At 39.4% G+C, this 21,476-nt stretch overlaps 1 protein-coding gene across 2 annotated transcripts in view; it reads left to right on the top strand.

The window, feature by feature from the left end:
- The window catches only part of LOC118814899 (neuronal migration protein doublecortin-like), an 82,956-nt gene extending 67,855 nt beyond the window's left edge, over positions 1-15,101 (top strand). For both annotated transcript variants that reach the window (XM_036580770.1, XM_036580769.1), the window contains 3 exons: positions 4,206-4,295; positions 11,515-11,612; positions 12,694-15,101. In XM_036580770.1, the coding sequence (XP_036436663.1) occupies positions 4,206-4,295; positions 11,515-11,612; positions 12,694-12,753 (248 nt within the window). In that variant the 3' untranslated portion in view covers positions 12,754-15,101. The remainder of the gene's footprint in view (positions 1-4,205; positions 4,296-11,514; positions 11,613-12,693) is intronic.
- The last annotated feature ends 6,375 nt before the right edge of the window (positions 15,102-21,476 follow it).

Genomic DNA, 21,476 nt, shown 5'->3' with positions numbered 1-21,476 from the left:
CTGCACAGGAATCTGATTAATATTCATTTCTCTGAGCTCCATCAAACGATGACAGTCAATATCTGTGTCGTATCTGTGTTTATTAGTCCTTTGGTGGTTTGTGTTATTAATAATAATAATAAGAAAAAGTAGTACAGGCTTAATTTATTTAGCATTCCTCTCAAACCCATAGAAACATGGATCATGTTCAACCAGTCACACATTTTGTGGTGAACAATCAATTCGATTATTATGCACAAATATACACAAAACACAGTTAACAATATTTACAACTTAACAGCTGCAAACACATTTCAACAGAATTTACATTTCAACAGTATTTACAGTTATGAGTAACAGTATTTATAAACATGATTTAACAGTATTTACAATTTATCAATATTTATAAACATGATTTAACAGTATTTATAATTTAGCAGTATTTAAAAACACAATTTAACAGTATTTACAATTTAACAATATTTATAAACACAATTTAACAGTATTTATAATTTAGCAGTATTTATAAACATAATTTAACAGTATTTACAATTTAACAGTATTTATAAACACAATTTAACAATATTTATAAACACAATTTAACAGTATTTACAATTTAACAGTATTTATAAACACAATTTAACAGTATTTATAAACACAATTTAACAGTATTTAAAAACACAATTTAACAGTATTTACAATTTAGCAGGATTTATAAACACAGTTTAACATTATTTATAATTTAACAGTTTAAAAACACAATTTAACTGTATTTACTAATTAACAGTATTTAACAATCAGAATTTTACAGCATTCATATTTAGTTTATTTCCCCCACACAGTGAATGATATTTGAGTATTTACTGTCATAATGTAACAGTATTTACAATCACAGTGTTACTGTAACTGCAGGTACACTACTGTACGTACACTGTCTCAGTATCTGCCTGTAATTGACTTAACATAAGCACAAATGGCTCTTACAGAATATTTCACTGATTGAATTTCACTGATTAAATCCCTGTTCACCCCCCACTCTGGGGTAATGGTATTTGCCCTCAGTGAGGGCGGACTGTTCCACTTTCTGTCCCGGGGGAGTTTAGAGCAGGTGTTAGATAATGGCTCCAGAGGGTAGACTAAACTAAGGGGCGTGTGTGTGTGTGTGTGTGTGTGTGTACATATATGTGTGTGTGTGTGTGTATACACTTCTCTGTTTTTAGTGTGACAGACAGGATCTGTCTTTGTCCCTCTTGCGTTCAGTCTGTGTCCAGTCTGTGTCCAGTCTGTTTTGTCAGTGCTCTTATTTTTTGTTTTGTTTTTATTAAAACGTTCTGTTGACTTTTGACAAGAGAATGAAAAAATTACAGGGATAGTTCAGCCAAAAATATTACCCAGGTGTCCCTACCCTGCTGAAAAAAAGCAGTACAAGCATTTCATGCTGGTTTAAGCTGGTCTGTGCTGGTCTGGTGCTGGTTTAGTTGGTCACCCCAGCATAGTCATGCTGGTTGACCAGCATACCAGCATCCAAAACACAACATAAGCTGTTTTTTTATGCTGGTCTGTGCTGTTTTTTGTAGCAGGGCAGCCCCCGACACCCAAACTCCAAACGTAGTTGAGCAGGCAAGACATGTTTAGAGTCTAAAGTTCACTTCTTTAGCTGTAGCACTGAAGATACGAGGCTAATGTAGCTAACAGGTGATGAAAGCTTACACCCCACCAGTTATCATGCAGGCCTAAATCAGCGCCCGGTCTCTTCCCTCAGGCTGTGTGGAGGTGTTCAGTGTCTCTAATAGACTTGATTATGTGGTTCCTGATACTGGAGCTGTGTCCCAATTCAGGGGCTGCATCCTTCGAAGGCTGAACCGAAATGAGACGGTCGGCTCTACGGCGGATTTCCTGTTTGTGTCACAGCACCGCTGTTCCCGCCCTCACCACTGCGTCACGAAACGCCGCTCCTGTCAAGGTCTTTTAAAGCTCTTTAAAGGTGGAGCCAGAAACTTTTTTATTTTTTCATTTATTAGAGCTGGAGATGCTTCTCTCTGTCGGCTCTTTACTCCCTAAAACAAAACAAAAAGTTTTGGCTTCTTTAACATTAGTATTGTTCGCTATTCGACTCCTTTAAACCCAACACTTTCATTTAAAGTGTCTCCTCAGTCGCCGTTCGCTCCTCTGCTGACGCCTCCATGTTCTCGAATCCTCGCCGGCACACAGTGAACCTCGAGATGTTGGCTGGTGAAGGATCCACCCGTTGGATCCTTGGTTTCCATGGAAAAGAAGGACACGTTTCTCAGCCGCTTATGAAGGAGTCTTCGTTATGGGACAGCCTAGTCGCGCCGCTGTGATGCAGTCGGCCTTCAAATGCAGCCTCTGAAGGACGCAGCCCCTGAATTGGGACGCAGCTCATATGACTCACTTTTATCTATAAACATGGACTAAAGTACAGCTTTAAGATGCTACTACTGTCTTTAGCTACGCTAGTGCACACAATCAGGTCTATTAGAGATCACTGAAGAACTCCGCTCGGTTAGAGACAATCGCTTAGGTACACACTTAAAAAAGATGGTTCTCCAAAGGTTCTTTAGTATAGAAAATGTTCTATATAAAACTATGAACCCTCAAAGAATCATTTGCATGGCTCTTCATATTGACGGAGAATGTGCTGTATATGGTTCTATGAAGACCCTGGGCGAAAATGGTTCTATTTACATATTTACATTGCAAAAAATGTTTTTCTTGTCAAGTAAAATGATCTTAAATCTGCTTAATAAATCTAATAAATCTAATATTTCTCCTGTTGAGACTGCTGTAAGCTTATTTTTACTTGTTTATTTGTTTACTTGTAAAATTATCTCACTATATTGGCAGATAATTTTGCTTGCTTTAAGAAATGAGCTTAAAACCAGTAAAACTATCTGCCAGTATAGGGAGATAATTTTACTTGATAATATTACTTAAAACGGTTATAAATGTCTAGATTTAAGCTACATAATCTTATAGTAAGTGGACAACCATCTCAAAAGAAAAAATATGACATAAATCGACTAGAATTAAGACAATTTCACTTGACGAGATACTATTTTTTGCAGTGTAGCACCAACAGAGGTTCTTCTATTGTGTACAAGCTTGACATCATAACAGCAGCAGAGCTTTAATCATGCGAAGGGACTGTTCACGGGTTCTATATAGAACCTTTTTCTTTACTAAAGAGCTCTTGAAGAACAGTCTTTTTAAGAGCGCATGATGCTGGCATGATGCTAAACTGGTTGCTAAAAGACTCCATTACCTGTTAGCTGTGTTAGCCTCGTCGCTTCACTGCTAAAACTAAAGAAGCAAAACTTCAGACACCCAAACAGCTGATCGACTACGTTTGAGGTAAAAGGAGGGAAAAAGAGGAAATTTGATATTTCGGCTAAAATTTGGCTGTAAATTTTTGAAAAATGCACGGCTAATGCTCTCTCTCACTCTCTCTCTCTGTATCTCTCACTCTCTCTCACTCTCTCTCTCTCTGTATCTCTCTCTCACTCTCTCTCTGTATCTCTCACTCTCTCTCTCTCTGTATCTCTCTCTCACTCTCTCTCTGTATCTCTCTCTCACTCTCTCTCTGTATCTCTCACTCTCTCTCTGTATCTCTCTCACTCTCTCTCTCTGTATCTCTCACTCTCTCTCACTCTCTCTCTGTATCTCTCACTCTCTCTCTCTCTGTATCTCTCTCTCACTCTCTCTCTGTATCTCTCACTCTCTCTCTGTATCTCTCTCTCTGTATCTCTCTCACTCTCTCTCTCTGTATCTCTCACTCTCTCTCACTCTCTCTCTGTATCTCTCACTCTCTCTCTCTCTGTGTATCTCTCTGTCTCTCTCTCTGTATCTCTCACTCTCTCTCTCTCTGTATCTCTCTCTCTGTATCTCTCTGTTTGTCTCTTCCTCTGTCTTTATCTCTCTCTGTATCTCTCTCTCTCTCTCTGTCTGTCTGTATCACTCTCTGTATCTCTCTCTCTCTCTCTCTCTCTCTCTCTCATGTCTGTCTGTATCACTCTCTGTATCTCTCTCTCTCTCTCTCTCTCTCTCTCTCTCTCTCTGTCTGTCTGTATCACTCTGTATCTCTCTTTCTCTCTCTGTCTGTATCACTCTCTATCTGTATCACTCTCTGTATCTCTCTCTCTCTCTCTCTCTCTCTGTCTGTCTGTCTGTATTACTCTCTGTATCTCTCTCTCTCTCTCTCTCCGTAGAATGCCGGGTGATGAAGACCCCTAAAGGCCAGAGAGGTTCTGCTAAGAGTCCCGGTCCCGTCCGCCGCAGCAAATCTCCCGCCGAGTCCAGTGAGAACGTTATTATGTGATAAACACAAACTCTACACTAAACCAACTCTACACTAATTCTACACAGATCCTGCCCTGAGCCGAGTTTCACACGCAGATTTATTCACCACACACATCCCGCCCAACTCTATGCTACACGCTAAGTATGCTAACACTCCTCACTACACTGGCAGATGATTTTACCTACGAGAAGGTACTTTTAAGAAATCTGCTCAAAACAAGCAAAATGATCTATGTAGCGAGATAATATTACTTAACAAAATGACTTCAAACAGGTATAACACATCTACAAATCCGTTATATAATCTCATAATATTTCTATGACATCTCAAAATGAGAAGCATCACATATTTAGATATATAGATATTTAAGATGAGTTCAATTGTTCTGATTTTTTTGCAGTGTAGTTTTGTTTTATCTTGATTTCCTTTGAGTGTTTCTGAGTGAAATGCTGGTCGAATCTCTCAGACGTTCGGTTTGTGTCCTCTTTGTGCAGAAAAATAGTTTTTTAATTACAGAAAAATTAAAAGAACTGCTTGTCCTTCAGTTGAGGTTTTAATCGGAGCTGATTGTGAAAAGCCAAACTCTGTAATTGCTGGTCTTTCATCATTGTGTCTCGATTGCAAACTAAACACTAACGAGTGGTGAACATTCACTATTAGAGATCGGACTTCAGCTCAGGACCTGATGTCAAAAACACCTCTACAATAGTGCTAATTTCTGCTAGCGGCCCTATGGGCTTCTAGTTAATATGTTAGCTCTAAGCTAACACCATTTCACATGAACATATTATGACCCTTCTAGATTAAACTTGGTAAACCTCAAAGTTTCACAGTGACTCTTTCAGTAAAGAGTTCTGGAATAGAGCCGCCGCCACTGTTTTCCATTCCTAACAACTACCCGGAACACTGCTTAGACTACGGCTCGTATTCACAGTCAGTGATGTGTTTAGACCCTCCAGATGCTTCTTCTCTCTAAATTAGCCCCACTGTAAATGAAAGCTTGATGGGCTGATTCCTCTGTCAGTTCAGAAGATATTTCTTCAAGGGTTCTTTTGTAAAGACAGTGGTTCTATGTAGGGTTCTACACATATGAGTTCAATATGTTGACACTCAAAGAACCATTTGCAGGACTAAATAGTTCTTTGCATCAAGAGAGCGTTCTTCAGATTGATGGAGAATGTGTAATGGTACAGCGTCAAGCTTGTAACAATAGAAGAACCCTTTTTGGTGCTACAAAGAGCCCTTTTCAAAAGGGTTCTATAATAGAACCATGTACAGCACATTCTCCATCAGTCTGAAGAACGCTATCTTGATGCAAACAACTGTTTAACCATGCAAAGAGTTCTTTGAGTGTGTATGGTTCTACATAGAACCATTTTCTTTACTAAAGAACCCTTGAAGAACCATCTGTTTAAGATGTGTGGCTGATGTAACTCAGCATGGTGGATCATTTGTTGCCCTGTCCAGTTCTGCCCAGTTTGGATTAGACAACACAGTCCAGCTCAGCAGTGCAGCGTTTAAAACTCAGCGTTACGGAGCGACTCTAAACTCCGCCCTCCTCCATTAATCCTCATGAGGGTTAATGGATTTTTACCAGCGCTCTGTGGGCGGAGCCTAGAATAGATCAATCAAGACGCATCAACAGAGTGTTTATAATCCTCTGGGACGCAGACCAAACAGACAGATTTTGGATGAGCGAGAGAGAGAGAGAGAGAGAGAGAGAGAGAGAGAGAGAGGGGGAGAGAGAGTCAGACAGACAGACAGACAGACAGAGAGACAGATGGGAGAGATCAGAGGTGAAAGACATGGAGAAAGATAGATGGAGAGAGAGAGAGAGAGAGAGATAAAAAGAGGGAAAGAGGTGGAAAGACAGACAGATGGGAGAGAGAGTGAGTCAGGCAGAAGGTCTCTCGCCCGTCCCTGGCTGGGTTTTGGGGTTTAATCTGAGTGGACAGTTTGTCACTTTGGGTTGTTTCACCTGATTAATATTTCAGAGATCAAGGACGAGTCCTTTAGAGAAACATATGGACGAGAGACACACAGAGAGAGACACAGAGAGAGAGCGAGAGAGCGAGAGAGAAAGAGAGAGAGAGAGAGAGAGAGAGAGAATTAAAAATCATAAATAAAATGACATTTGTTCACTTTTACGGCAAAAAGCATCATATAAATGTCTGTTCATCTGTTTTATTTTATTTTATTTTATTTGTTTTTGTTTGTTTTATTTTATTTTACTTATTTTAAACACTAACCCCTGTCACATTCATTCTGGTTGACTGGACTGTTCATTTAATATCACTTTTTGTCTTTGTCTTCCATCATTTGTCTTTATGTCCATTTCTGTCCATGTAGACTTTCTCGCACGTCTGATCTTTTAAAATAAAGTGCAATTTTCAGTATTTTATAGCCTGTTGTTTTGTGTAAGAATCACCAACTCACTCACTTCGGCATCACTCACTCACTCACTCACTCACTCACTCACTAACACCCTCCCTCACTCATCAACTCCCTCACTCACTCACTTCAGCATCACTCACTCACTCACTCACTCACTCACTAACACCCTCCCTCACTCATCAACTCCCTCACTCACTCACTTCAGCATCACTCACTCACTCACTCACTAACACCCTCCCTCACTCATCAACTCCCTCACTTACTCACTAACACCCTCCCCCTCACTCATCAACTCCCTCACTCACTCACTTCAGCACCACTCACTCATTCATTCACTAACACCCTCCCTTACTCATCAACTCCCTCACTCACTCACTCACTCACTCACTCACTAACACCCTCCCTCACTCATCAACTCCCTCACTCACTCACTTCAGCATCACTCACTCACTCACTCACTCACTAACACCCTCCCTCACTCATCAACTCCCTCACTTACTCACTCACTCACTAACACTCTCCCGCTCACTCATCAACTCCCTCACTCACTCACTCCAGCACCACTCACTCATTCATTCACTAACACCCTCCCTCACTCATCAACTCCCTCACTAACACCCTCCCCCTCACTCATCAACTCCCTCACTCTCTCACTCCAGCACCACTCACTCATTCATTCACTAACACCCTCCCTCAGTCATCAACTCCCTCACTTACTCACTCACTCACTAACACCCTCCCCCTCACTCATCAACTCCCTCACTCACTCACTTCAGCACCACTCACTCATTCATTCACTAACACCCTCCCTCACTCATCAACTCCCTCACTCACTCACTCACTCACTCACTCACTAACACCCTCCCTCACTCATCAACTCCCTCTCTCACTCACTTCAGCATCACTAACTCACTCACTCACTCACTACCTCCCTCACTCACTAACACCCTCCCTCACTCATCAGCTCACTAACTCCCTCACTCACTCACTTCAGCATCACTAACTCATTCACTCACTCACTAACACCCTCCCCCTCACTCATCAACTCCCTCACTCACTCACTTCAACATCACTAACTCACTCACTCACTCACTAACACCCTCCCTCACTCATCAACTCACTCACTCACTCACTCACTCACTAACACCCTCCCCCTCACTCATCAACTCACTCACTCACTCACTAACACCCTCCCCCTCACTCATCAACTCATTCACTCACTCACTTCAACATCACTAACTCACTCACTCACTAACACCCTCCCCCTCACTCATCAACTCACTCACTCACTCACTCACTCACTAACACCCTCCCCCTCACTCATCAACTCACTCACTCACTCACTCACCCACTCACTAACCCCTCCCTCACTCCCTCAGTGTGTCTGTCCATCATCCTCAATGAAAACTGTGGGACTGATAATGAAACGATTTAGATGAAGGATATATATGATGCTGCTTTAACACTATAAGATCCTTATTACACTTATTACAAAAACATGGTTCTTTAAGGGTTCTTTAGCAAAGACCATGGTTCCATATAGTGATGGTGTAATGCATGGTGAAATGGTTCTTCAGATTGATGGAGAATGTGAAAGTGTGTTGTATGTGGTTCTGTACAGAACCTTTTTGAAAATGGTTCAATGTAGCACCCAAAAGATCTGCTGTTGTATACAATTCCAAGCTTGTAACAACAGAAGAACCCTTTTTGATGCTGTATAGAACCACATACTACACATTCTCCATCAATCTGAAGAACCTTTTCGCCTTGCAAAGAACCGCTTCGGCATGCAAATGGTTCTTTGAGTGTTCATGGTTCTATAAAGAACCATTGTCCTTACCCTTGAGGAACCATGTTAGGCAATACTTTTAAGGGATCTAAGAACAGAGAGAGTTTCTTGATCAGGAGCCTGTGTAGACAGCATCCTCCTTTATTCACTTTCTTTTCTTTCTTTCTTCACTTGTTTTCTTCCTTATTTACTTTCTTCTTTCCTTGTTCACTTTTATTCATTCTCACTACATTTGAATTCTATAACTCATTGCTGAGAATTTTTTTTGGAGGTAGTTGTGATATTTGTCCACTAGGTGGAGTAAGATTAGAGTAACTGCCAACACATTGACTCCTGTAACAATACACGAACACTGTAAGGCAAAAAAAAGTATTGATACCATTAAATATATATATATATATATATATATATATATATATATATATATATATATATATATATATATATACCTGTCAGGCATAACATTATGACCACCTCCTTGTTTCTGTTGTGTCTGATCCACTCGTACCAGCGCAACACACACTAACACACCACCACCACATCAGTGTTACTGCAGTGCTGAGAATGATCCACCACCCAAATAGTACCTGCTCTGTGAGGGTCCATGGGGGTCCTGACCACTGAAGAACAGGGTAAAAGGGGGCTAACAAAGTATCAGAGAAACAGATGGACTACAGTCTGTAACTGTAGAACTACAAAGTGCACCTATATAGTAAGTGGAGCTGATAAAATGGACAATGAGCGTAGAAACAAGGACATAATGTTACGCCTGATCGGTATATATATATATATATTTATATATATATATATATATATATATATATATATATATATATATATATATATTTTATTTTATATAGTAAAAATTTAAAGGCCTTTTTTTCTTTCTGCATTTTTTAATCAAATTCATATCATAATAAAATATCTCCTCTTCTGCTTACAAACACTGATGCAGGATGAACTGAGAGTTTAGAATCTGCACTTTGCTTCACTGGTTTCAGAAACAAGTCAGAAATAATAAAAATAAAAATCAAATCAAGCTTTATTGGTCAGACACATTATAACGTGGATTGAAATGCTTATGCGACTGTACGTTGTAGGAATATAAAATAGAAAAACATAGGATAGTGCATATATATATATATATGTATGTTGTTGTCGGAAGAAAACCACGTATCTCCATTTTTGAAAATTCCTGTTGCTCTTTACATTGTCTTTACATATATATATATATATATATATAAGGGGAGGAAGAATACAGAATATAAAAATATAAGAATATAAGTAAAGTGCAGATGTGTGCAAACGAGCAGGAGGTACAAGGCAGTAGAGGAGGAGTTTTAAGGTGGGTAATGGGGAACTCGGAGGGTTAAACAGACATTAGAGGAGGAACTCGGCGTGTTAAAGTGTATTAGAGTACGTTCGTAGTGCTGGCTGTAAATCAGGCTGGGTGTTCGGTTCTCTTGGCGCGTGTTCTGAGGGGTTTTTCGGTCTTTTGTCTGTTCTGTTCCCAGTAGTGCGGTTCCAGACTGCTCTCTGTTCCAGACATGTGTTTATGTTCTTTAAAACAACACAAAACAAAAACAAACCTGGATCAGCATTGACTACCCACAATGCACTCTGAACACCACGCCACATCACACCACTTTCACTCAGAAACACGGTCTCCTAGCAATCCCCGAGACCACCGAGCGCCCCAGTGCGCCAGACAGGGCCGGACCCCCTCAGTACTGACACACACTGCTTACAGACATTCCTGTATTTCTACACTACTCTCTCTCTATCCCTCTCTCTCTCTCTCTCTCTCTCTCCCTCTATGTATATATATATATATATATATATATATATATATATATATATATATACCTCTCTCTCTATACCTCTCTCTCTCTCTCTCTCTCTCTATATATATACATATATATATATATATATATATATATATATATACCTCTCTCTCTATACCTCTCTCTCTCTCTCTCTCTCTATATATATATATATATATATATATATATATATATATATATATACCTCTCTCTCTATACCTCTCTCTCTCTCTCTCTATATATATATATATATATATATATATATACCTCTCTCTCTATACCTCTCTCTCTCTCTCTCTCTATATATATATATATATATATATATATATACCTCTCTCTCTATACCTCTCTCTCTCTCTCTCTTTACTTCTAATTCACTTTTTCTTTGAATTTCTTATTTTTTTCTCTTTTCTGCTCTTTCTCTTTCTCTCTCTCTATTCCTCTCTTTCTATTTCTCTTTCTATTTCTCCCTCTTCTCTTTCTTCCCTCTCTTTTGGCTTTCTCTTTCTCTCTGTCTTTCACACATTCTCTCTCTCTCTCTCTCTCTCTCTCTCTCTCTCTCTCTCTCTCTCTCTCTCTCTCTTCCTATTTATTTTCTTTTCTCATGTCTTTAATTTTTGTCTTCAGTTCTTTCTCTAACCCTTGTGTGGTGTTGATGTGTTTGTTACTCAGTGGTCCGATGGACCCTCCGCATTATTGTTTATTTAAATCAATACAGCCATAACAGTTTATGTAAAAATACTAGATGTTTATAATATCACAAGTGTCCAGCGTAGGGTTCTCCTTTAGCAGCTGTAGCCAGTCAGCAGCCTGTCCATGTTGTCCACCCTCACACACACACACACACTCACTAACAGCAGGCCATGTAGGAGGAGAACAGAGTGAAGGACACAGCACCTCCACACTTTTACTCCCCGCGGGTTCACCCAACACCACATGTGTAATATAAATGTGTGGGGGGTGAACAGAGTGAAGACACTGAAAATGGGTTGTTTTATATGTTCTTCACAGAAAATGAGCAAAGGCCAAGAATCTGAGGCTGAAATATTAATAAATCACATCATTTTTTCTTTTGGTAAACATTGAAAACGGGTCCCACAGACCTGAACACCACACGAGGGCTAAACTTACTGTAATTTTATTCAATTTCTTCAACTTTTCTCTGTCGTAACTGTACTCACTTTTCTCCCCCACCCCCTCTCTCTCTGTAGCTAATGGTACTGGTTCCAGTAGTCAGTTGTCCACTCCCATCTCCAAGCAGTCTCCGATCTCCACCCCGACCAGTCCCGGCAGCACCCGCAAGCAGAAGGTACTCCGTCTGTCTTCCTCCCTCTCTCTGTTTGTCCTGTTACAGGGTTAAAGAACACCGCAGCGCTTCTTCATCCTGATCTCCCTCTGCTTCATCTGTATCGTCAGTACAGCCGTCTGCAGTTTTCCACGTCACCTTTTGCAACCAGTTCAGTTCACTTAGAATCTCAAACCAGGAGGTCCTGGGGGGTTTGGACCCCCTAGTTAACCTCTGAACCCCCTGGATGTCTCAAAAACAAAATTCTGGGGGTCCCTGAAAATAAACTCATTATGAAGCTCAGATTTGTTTATCTGCTTCACCCACAATCAGCTTCTGTCTCTGAGGTTCTTAACTAACTACCGCACTGCTCTGCCTCAGGGTAGCGCTGTAGCAGACTGGTTCACCCAGTTGGTCCTTCATTGCCTAGAAACTGAAACTGTATGATGGTTTCTTCTAGGGTTCTTTAGTAAAGGTTCTATTTAGAACCATGAGTTCTGTATATAACCATTTGCAGGCTTCAATGGTTTGTCACATGGTGAAATAGGTGAGCTGTTCAGATTGATGGAGAATGTGTTCTATATGGTTCTATGTAGCACCAAAAAGTGTTCTTCTATTGTTACGGTGTTAAGCTCGGAACCCTTTTTGGTTCTATACAGAACCATTTTCAAAAAGTTTCAGTACAGAACCATATACAACACTTTCTCCATCTGGTTCTTCAGACTGATGGGGAATGTGCTGTATATGATTCTATGTAGAACTTTTTTGAAAATGGTTCTATATAGCACCAGAAAGGGTTCTTCTATTGCTGAGATGCCAAACTTATATTTAGCACCCCTTTTGGTGCTATACAGAACCGTATGCAGCACATTCTCCATCAGTCTGAAGAACCATTTCACCATGCGAAGAGCCATTTAAGCATGAAATGGTCCTATATAGAACTCATGATTCTTAATAGAACTCTACTAAAGAACCCTTGAAGAACCTTTTTTAAGAGTGTAGTTAAACAAGCTATTGTTCTATTATTTTCTGTGTTCTTTAAAAACTAGTGGTGAGTTTTTCTCCCAACCAAGTCCAATCCTGTAACCTGACCTTTGACCTTTAGGATCTCTATCTGCCCCTCTCTCTGGACGACGACAACGATTCGCTGGGAGAATCCATGTAAGCCCCTCCCACCTCTGCTGAGGCCCGTCGATCCACCTGATCCGCCAATCACAGAGGTACCTCTGGTGTTCTGCGTCTCTGAAACGTCAACATCGCCCCCTAGTGGTGTGGAGGAGTGCACTTTGTCATCCCAGCTGCCCCCCTGGTCAATGGCTTAAGCCCATCAGGCTTTGCAGCAGTGGTCACTGCGCTGTTTGCTGCTTGAGAATTCGTTGCATCCATTTCTGGCACCTTTTCCGGGTTCATTTTCCTCTTTTTTAACGATGTTTGAAACGTTTTTTCTGCGTATGCAGGGCATACGCAGCGATTGTAACCCATCGTGCACAGTGAAAACAACAAACACCCAAATTTTTACGAGCCGTCTGTTAATGTAGTTCATTCTTTTCTGCATTTCTGAAGTGATTTTTTAGCACAATAACAAAAGGAGCTGATATTAAATGTGCCGTTTGTAATATTGATGCATTTCATATCAGTGCAGCTTTTTTGCTAACCGTTCAGTCATCGTCACCTTTAAGCCAAAACCACTAGACTTTTTTCATACTGGTTCTTCGCCGCTTGGTTCTGCGAATTTCCAAGCAGCAAATGGACATTTTTACTAAGGTGTTTTCGTCTGACTTGTACAAAAAAAACCTTATTGCAGCATTTAAACTTTATATTAATCAGTTTTTGTAACCCTCTCTTGTTTGTGCGATGGTTTCGTGTGTTTTACAACCAATCAACAGCCTTGTTTTGGATGGAGTGGGTCAAACACCCCAGTTTTGACCCTCTTCCCACACCTTATAAATAGGATGTACAGTCGTCCTCTCTTTATGTCCCATTCCAAACCGCTTTCGGCCTTTTTCCAGCCCTGCCACACTCTTCCTGCTGTGTCTGTTCAGTGTTTCTCCAACATGTTGATGAAGTTTGAACTGTAACCTGTTGCTTATGGAGCGAAAGAGGGAAACCGTTTGGATGTTTTTGGTGTTTAGCTTAAAAAACGAAATAAAACAAAATAAAAAATGAAATTAACGTTTAAAAAAGAGAGGAAAACTGCCCAGCCAAAGCCATATAATCACAGTCCTTTACAAAAGAAATGAGCACATATGTTTCTGTTTTTTTAAATGGTAGAAAGATTTTAAAAAAGTAACTGAATGGAATCTTTATTGAAATATTGATTTTTTTTCCTGAAAGAGGAAATTTAAGGGCGATTTAAGGTGAACTGTAAGTTGAAACATCTTTCGAAAGCTTTGAAAGCCAAAGTTTTGTTGGACTGAAGGTTTATTGTTGAGTTCCTCCGGTGGTGGTGTACATATAGGCATGAATCAAGCTAGCTAGAAACTCCTTTAAAGAAAATATGAAAAAACAGCCTTGAGCATTTTTACATTTTAGAAAATTTTAGATTTTCTATAATTGAAAACGATGGGGATTTTTTGTTTTAATGCATGGCGGCGTTTTCTCTCTTCAGAGAAGAAACAGAGCTGCAAAAGAATGTCTAATTTTGTCTGACGCTTTGAGTCATAAGTCATACTCAAATTCAACACTGCTGTCTGAATCCAGTCCAGTTTGGAAATGTTTACGAAATGTCAATTTACCAATAAATCCAATTTACAGAAAGTTGTGAGATTCTATCAGTTGAAGCAGCTTTTAGCACTGAAAGACTTGGTTAATCAGATTTTATGCCTGATAATATACATATATTTAAAAAAATGAAAAAAAAAAAAGTCACTCTTCATAGTGTAACGTCACAACGTCCTGTTTCAACACAAACATATGACACAATATTAAAACTGCAAAAAAAAAAGAAAAAATCTGCCCTGAATTCTCGCTCACATTTTTCATACAGTACATTTCAACAGTTGTATTATTATTATTATTATTATTATTATTATTATTACTTATTATATTACTACTACTTTTGCCACCATTAATAGTGGAAGGTGTGAAAGTATCTCACCTCCTGTGGTGCCTTTTTTACACTCTTGTGTTTTTTATATAAACAAAAAAATGAATTAATGAAAGTAAAAACTCCCAGTGTGCACCAGAACTGTTCAACTGTTTGTAAATCTCTCTCTCTCTCTGTCTCTCTCTCTCCTCGTTTCATTTGAAGTGGTGATCATTTTATACATTTTTACATCTGCTACTGCTAGTTTGAAGCTGTTTGCTGGTTTTTGTAGTATTTTAGGCTGATTCTCCTCAAACAGGTGCAGATTTACTCCTTTGGTTTAGGGATGAAATTTCAACTTCCTCTCTGATGATGATGATGATGATGATGATGATGTATTTCTTGCTGTGTCATCGTGACTGTTTCAGTGATGTCATTCTGTGTATTAACTTCTCTCCTTTTTTCAATTAAAATGAGACGTTATTCCACCTCCTGTTTTGACTGTAATCAAATAATATTCATATTTGTGTTGCTTTTCTTTTGGCGTCTGTTCGTTGCTCCATTGCGCAGTACGTCCACCATTTTCCACACGTATTGTTCCATCGTTATGGATATGCAGCCCATATCCATGTGAATAACATAACTGAGTACATTACCCAACATGCACTCATCTGCTTTGTATTTTTAGTTAATAGCGCCGTCTCTCTCAGTTGAAGAGCTCTTGTGGAGGAACCCTGGCCAAGATAGTCATGCATTAACATTAGGGGTGTGAAAAGGTAATCATGCCTGATTCTATTAGAATCAATTATAAATAAATATTTTTTTCCCAGAATATGTTTCCAAATTTAAACTTCCAAAAACAAAAAGTTAGATTTTTTTCATTATCCACTTCCCTGTAATTGTACTAATTTGTAAAGAGTTTTTCCACTTAAAAAAATCTCTGATTAGTACCAAAACATTATAAAAAGAACAAAGCAAAAACTAAATTGAATTGTGGTGAAATAAAAAAATTCATAATACACTGAATAGTTTTAAAGAATTATAATCAGATTCCTGGTGACATTTATGATCAGATTCCTGGTGACATTTATAATCAGATAACTGGTGACATTTTAAATGTCCTGATGCATTTAATAATTTTCAAAAGAATCATAATCGAATTGTGGGAAAGTTTGAGATTTTATGATGAACTGATTAGTTTCCTTAAGAATCAATATCAAATTGATCAAAAGATTTTATGATGCATCAAATATTTTTTAAAGAATTTAAAAAATTAAATTGTGAAATTTGAAATTTCATTATGCAATGTATCGTTTTCGAAATAATCATATTTGAATTGTGGTGTGATTTGAGATTGCATGACGATTTCCTAAAAAAAAATCGTAATCAAGTCTCGGTGAATTTTGAGATTTCATGATGCATCGAACCATTTTCAAAAGTTGAGCTGTTGTAAAAATTTGAAATGTCATGATGTATTGAATCATTTGCTAAAGAATCATAATTGAATGAAGTTGTGGTGAAATTTAAAATGCTCTGAATCATTTTCAAGGAAACAATCAAATTGTGGTGTAATTTGAGATTTCATAACAAACTGAATCGCTTCCTAAAGAATCATAATCCAATCGAATCTTGGTGAAATTTGAAATTTCGTGATGCATCAAATCAGTTTAAGTCACTTTAAGGTCAGAAATGTCCACTTCTAATGGTCCTAATTAATGAAGCGTCTGTAATGCAGAGTTAAGGGTTATCGTTCCCTGGCGGATCTGTGAACAGAGTTATCCCTCTTTCTTTTGCTGAAGAGATGGAAATTCCCTCGTTTAGACGCCCCTGTTCTCTCCTAATGAAGGGTTTGAAGCTGCGAGGCTGAACTGAGTTGAATTAATTACCGGCTGCTTGTTCTCTGACAGCAGGACAGAGGCGGGCGTCTCTGGCTGCTCTTAAAAGCGTTTCTAAGCAAATGAAGAGACAGTTGCGAGTTTATTTATTGTCATTGTTTTGTATGAGGGAAAGATTTAAAAGCCTATGTTTGGTCGTCACAGCAACCAAATGAAGGCTTTCTAGTGCCATCATACCTGGGTTTAATGCGGTTACTGGAATGTATGTGCATGTCGGGTGGAGTCCCTTCTTCCCAGAAGAATAGATATGGCACTAAACCATTAACCAAGAGAGAGAGAGAGAGAGAGAGAGAGAGAGGCTGCCAGAGACAAAAGAGAGGAAATAAAAGCAACAGAAAAAGCTTCTATTACTATTCCAATCATGAGTCTGTCACCATTTAGTCCCCTGCTCCCACCCCGGCGGTTGCCACGGAAACACAGACATCCAACTCAGCGGCAAACATCAAATCAACTTAGCCGTCTGAGAATTAATTACCCTGAAGGTGACTGGAGACGAGAAAGCCCCACATTAGCTCCCCGAGAGGGGCAAATTTCCAAAATCAGCAACGGCAAATACTTTAACTCAGCAGCTCAGCCTTAAAAACCCACCGCTGACTATTTCACAGGTGAAAATAAACAAATATTCAAAATATCCAGACTGCTTGAGGTGCTCATGCTCCGATGACTGACCGTGTAGAGCTGGTGTCACTTAAATCCATTACAGGTTTAGCGATTAAAGGGTTAAAAGTGAAGCTGTGCTGTGGTGGGTCAGAGTAATGCCGTAAGTTAGAAGTGCACTGAGACAATCGTGATGATGTAAAGCATTTATAAGACACATACAATGCAAAAAGAGCTCTGTCGCCTCAAACATGTTTAAAAAAGACTCACTCCAGAAGGCTGACTGTGTGCAAGGGGGCGTCCACACTTTAACGGACCAGCGAGCGCATCATGGACCACTGTCCACTGTACTGAACCTCTCAGAGTCAAAAAACACTGGTCTAAGATCAGTTTTTGGCCTTTTCACCCTAAAAAGCCCAGCCGGATAAGTTTAAGAACACTGTAGACAGCAGGGTTAATGCTAACACTACAACTTGGGGGGGCGATATGGAAAAAGTTTCAGAGACCACCTTTCATTTCTTTAATTTCCAGTCGAAAGCAGCCAAGAACACGTTCTTCACTTTTCAGGAGGTATTTGTTTAGGAGATTAGATGTAAGACTAGAATAGTGGATTGCACCTTAAGCGATTTGAGACCGGTTGCTAAGGTGTTGCCATGGTATTTTGCATGGTTGCTAGGGTGCTGCTAGGATGCTTCTATGGTATCCAAGGTAGTTGCTATGGTGCTGTTAGCTAGATGCTATGACATCCCAGGTGGGTGCTAAGGTGTTGCAAGACGGTTGCTATGGTATCCTAGGTGGTTGCAATGTGTTTGCTAAGATGTTGCTACGGTATCCAAAGAAGTCAGAAGAAAATATGTGGATAAACAGGAATTAAAAGCTCCAGAGAAAATGTGTCTCCTAGCAACCACCTGGAAGAGCTGGTAGACCCCAAAACTGCCCCCAACAGATAAACAGCACTTAAAGCTTTCATCTCTGAGAGAGAGGAGAAAATCAAGCTGCTTCAGATCTGAAAACATCCACAGGTGTTTCTGTCCATCCTTCCACTGTGAGAAGACGACTCAGCGCTGTGGGTCTGAAAGGAGGTGTAGCTGATAAAGAAGAACCTCACTGAGAAAAGGAGACGGACACATCAAACAAAGAAGCTGAGCAATGGATTGACCACCCCAGAGTCCAGACCTCAACACCACTGAATGTGTTTGATTACTTCAGAAAATCATCAACCAGCTTCTAAGACTGAACTTTGGAGGTGTGTCTGCAGATTCTTTGAGGAGCTGAAAGTGAGTCTCCTGAAAAGAATGGATTCTGCTTCTTTCCTCGTGCTGAAAAATGAATAACTTGATGGCTGTTTTGACTGGACATTAAATAAATGAAGGGTGGTCTCCAGCACAGTACAGTACTACCAAAAACTATGAGGACAAATAAAGAGTTTAATTACAAAAAGCTGTATATCCGTTTATAACAATTTTGGATGTAAAGAGAAAAGAATAAGAGCTGACATATAATGGAAATCATTTATATCTCTCATATTTATGATATTAATCATCATCTAGCATTGATATTTCTTAAAATTCTTAAGATTTCTTAAAATTCATGAGGTTGCTTTTAATGCTTTGCTTTGGAATGAAACCTTAGTGGATCAGCTTCTTTGATATATTGACGATATGCTCAGAAAAGCAAACTGTAACATAATTAATCACAATAACAATAAATATCATCATACTGCCCACCCTTAACTAAAACGTGGGGTCCACACTGAAACCCCGAGAATTCTGCTGTCCCCTGACTCACGTAGTGAAGAAAAAGTGTAGCATCTCATTTTCTGGAGCAGCATTTTGGACCACATAGTGTTGGAGGTCTGTTCCTGGACCTGCTGCTGTATTTTGAGATGATTTGTGAAGACCACCTCAGAGTAGAACGTCATCCACCAGCATCCAGTGTTCTAAAATCTGAGAGGTTTCATGCAGAGGAACCCTGATTTGTAGGGGCTTCTCTTCTACCAGCTCTTTTGTACAGCCTAGCCGAGCCTAGCATTTTCTATTCGACTCTACTCTCAGGCCATTTAGACGTTATCAGCTGTTGTAAACCAGCTCTTGGTGCTTCATTTGGTGCTAAAGAGTACATTTATGGGGCTCTGCAGGCCTGGATACACCAAGAAACACTCCCATAGTACCTCAGAGACGCTTAGCAAAGTCAGTTGGACACTGTAATGAACTAATAGTTTGGCAGAAAAATGATCTTTACACTGTTTTCCTCCCGAAATTTTGTCGATCAGCCAAGTCATGTAAGTTTGAGCACTGGAGCTACGAGGCTAATGTAGCTAACCAGTAATGGATGCCTATGCTAACACCAATTAGCATGGGGCTAACATCACAAAGTGTGTGGAGTGGTTCAGGATCTGGTTTCGGACTCACTGTAGTCTATAAACATGGACTAAAGTTTCGCTCTTAGAAAAGATGGTTCTTCAAGGGTTCCTTACTAAAGCTAATGGTTTTATATGGAACCATGAACCCTCAGAGAACCATTTGCTTGCTTAAATTTTTCTTTGCATGGTCAAACGGGCCTTCAGATTGACAGAGAACAGGCTTCTGTAAGGAGAACCCCTTTTGGTGCATGTAGAACCATTTTCAAAAAGGTTCTATATGCAACCATAGACACATTCTCCATCAATCTGAAGAACCACCTGATCATGCAAAGAACAATTTAAGCATGCAAATGGTTCTTTGAGTGTTCATGGTGCTATGTACAACCATTGTCTTTACTAAAGAACCCTTAAAGAACCATCTTTTTTGAAGCGTACATTATTATAGCTGAACACAGTAGCAGTGCTGATCTAAAAGCCTGAATTTTGTCCTAAGAAGTGATCTTCAGACACCAAACATGTCTTGGCTAACTGACTAAATTTTGGATAAACTCTGGATTTTCTCTGCCGAACTATTTCTTGAAATAAAAGTGGTTCTACCACGGCAATAAACCAGACGGAAGAATTTAGTCCTGATCTTTCACGCCATGTTCCTGACCATGTTTTCCTCTTCTTTGTGTATCCAGGCCCAAAACCAAAAGCCATCTTCACAGTCTATGACGTCACCTTGCACAGGGTCCATATAATACGTCGTTTTATTACGACGTCATGACGATGATGGAGTCACGTTTTTAAACAGAAACAGTGGAGCTGAAGCTGAAGGGCCACAGAACTCTCACCAGTCCTGGTTCCATAACTCACCCTAACCAGCCTTCTGTATGCCTTTAAAACGTAAACATCGTTTTTTATGATTTTGCTTCGAACAACACTTCATTCTTTAAACAGTATGAGATCACAACTTCCTTTAAAACTGAGAAATGACCATGTTTATTAACGTTCTAGCGATGTTAGCGACGAGAGAGCGACTAAGTCCGAAGTGTCCTGAGATCCCACCGGGAGGCATTTGTAGATATACAGTGAAAACCACGAGCCGTCCACCTTCCCCGTTTTTGAACGCAGCTTTTCATCTCGGTGTGTCATTTCACCTCAGATTCATTTTTATACTTCTGTTCTTCACGTCTCGTCCACTTGCGTAGGTCACAGCGGCGTTTTCGGAACGTAGCAGCGAAACCTGGGCTGAGCTGCGTTTACATCTTATTTCCAGTTGCGTGAATGTGTCTTACACACTTAAAGGTTCCTTAAAGGTTCGGTTCTAATAAAGGTGTAGAGGATCTATGTTGAGGTTCTTTGAACTTTTAAATGTTCTTCTCACTTGTTTACAGTAATGGTTCAAGTGTCCATTGAAAAGTTATTTAGGGAACCAAAAGTGGTTCTCCTCGCCCTTTTTGGCAGTTTTTAAGGGCGTATTTAACTAGTACGTTTTTACAATACATTAACTATTACAACCTGCACCATATCTAACACAGTGTTCTTAAAATCTTTAAATTCGGTTTAAAATCTTCAACAAAATCTTTAGTTTTTAGAATAAACTCTCACTATCTAGTAACCCTAAGATATAACATTGTTCTAGATGCTTCTAACAACTGTTCTTGGTGTTCTTCAAGCATATAGTGTCTACATTTTGTGCAAATAAATTCTATAAATGAGCAGATTCCAACATAAAGATCTGGATGGTCATAAAACGATTCTTTTGATGTGGTAAATATTGTGCAGGTCTGTTGGGTTTTGGCAGCAAATTTCTTGTTGGATTATTGCAGCTCACCTAGAATCCAGCAGGTCATGTGATGGATTTCCATGAAAAAATTCAGGAAAAAATTTAATTTCTTTTATGCAAAAAAATTCATGTAAAATCAGAAAGAATTAATGCAAACATTCAAAAACGTGCTTCCAATATTTTTGTCCAACCTGGTTCTAAAATACTGAGTTAAGGTTTTCATCTGGTTTCATGTTAA

The sequence above is a fragment of the Colossoma macropomum genome, unplaced genomic scaffold, assembly GCF_904425465.1.
Source record: "Colossoma macropomum unplaced genomic scaffold, Colossoma_macropomum, whole genome shotgun sequence".
NCBI classification, from domain to species: domain Eukaryota; kingdom Metazoa; phylum Chordata; class Actinopteri; order Characiformes; family Serrasalmidae; genus Colossoma; species Colossoma macropomum.
The sequence above is the reverse complement of the archived record's forward strand: the minus strand, read 5'-3'. Positions and strand labels throughout refer to the sequence as shown.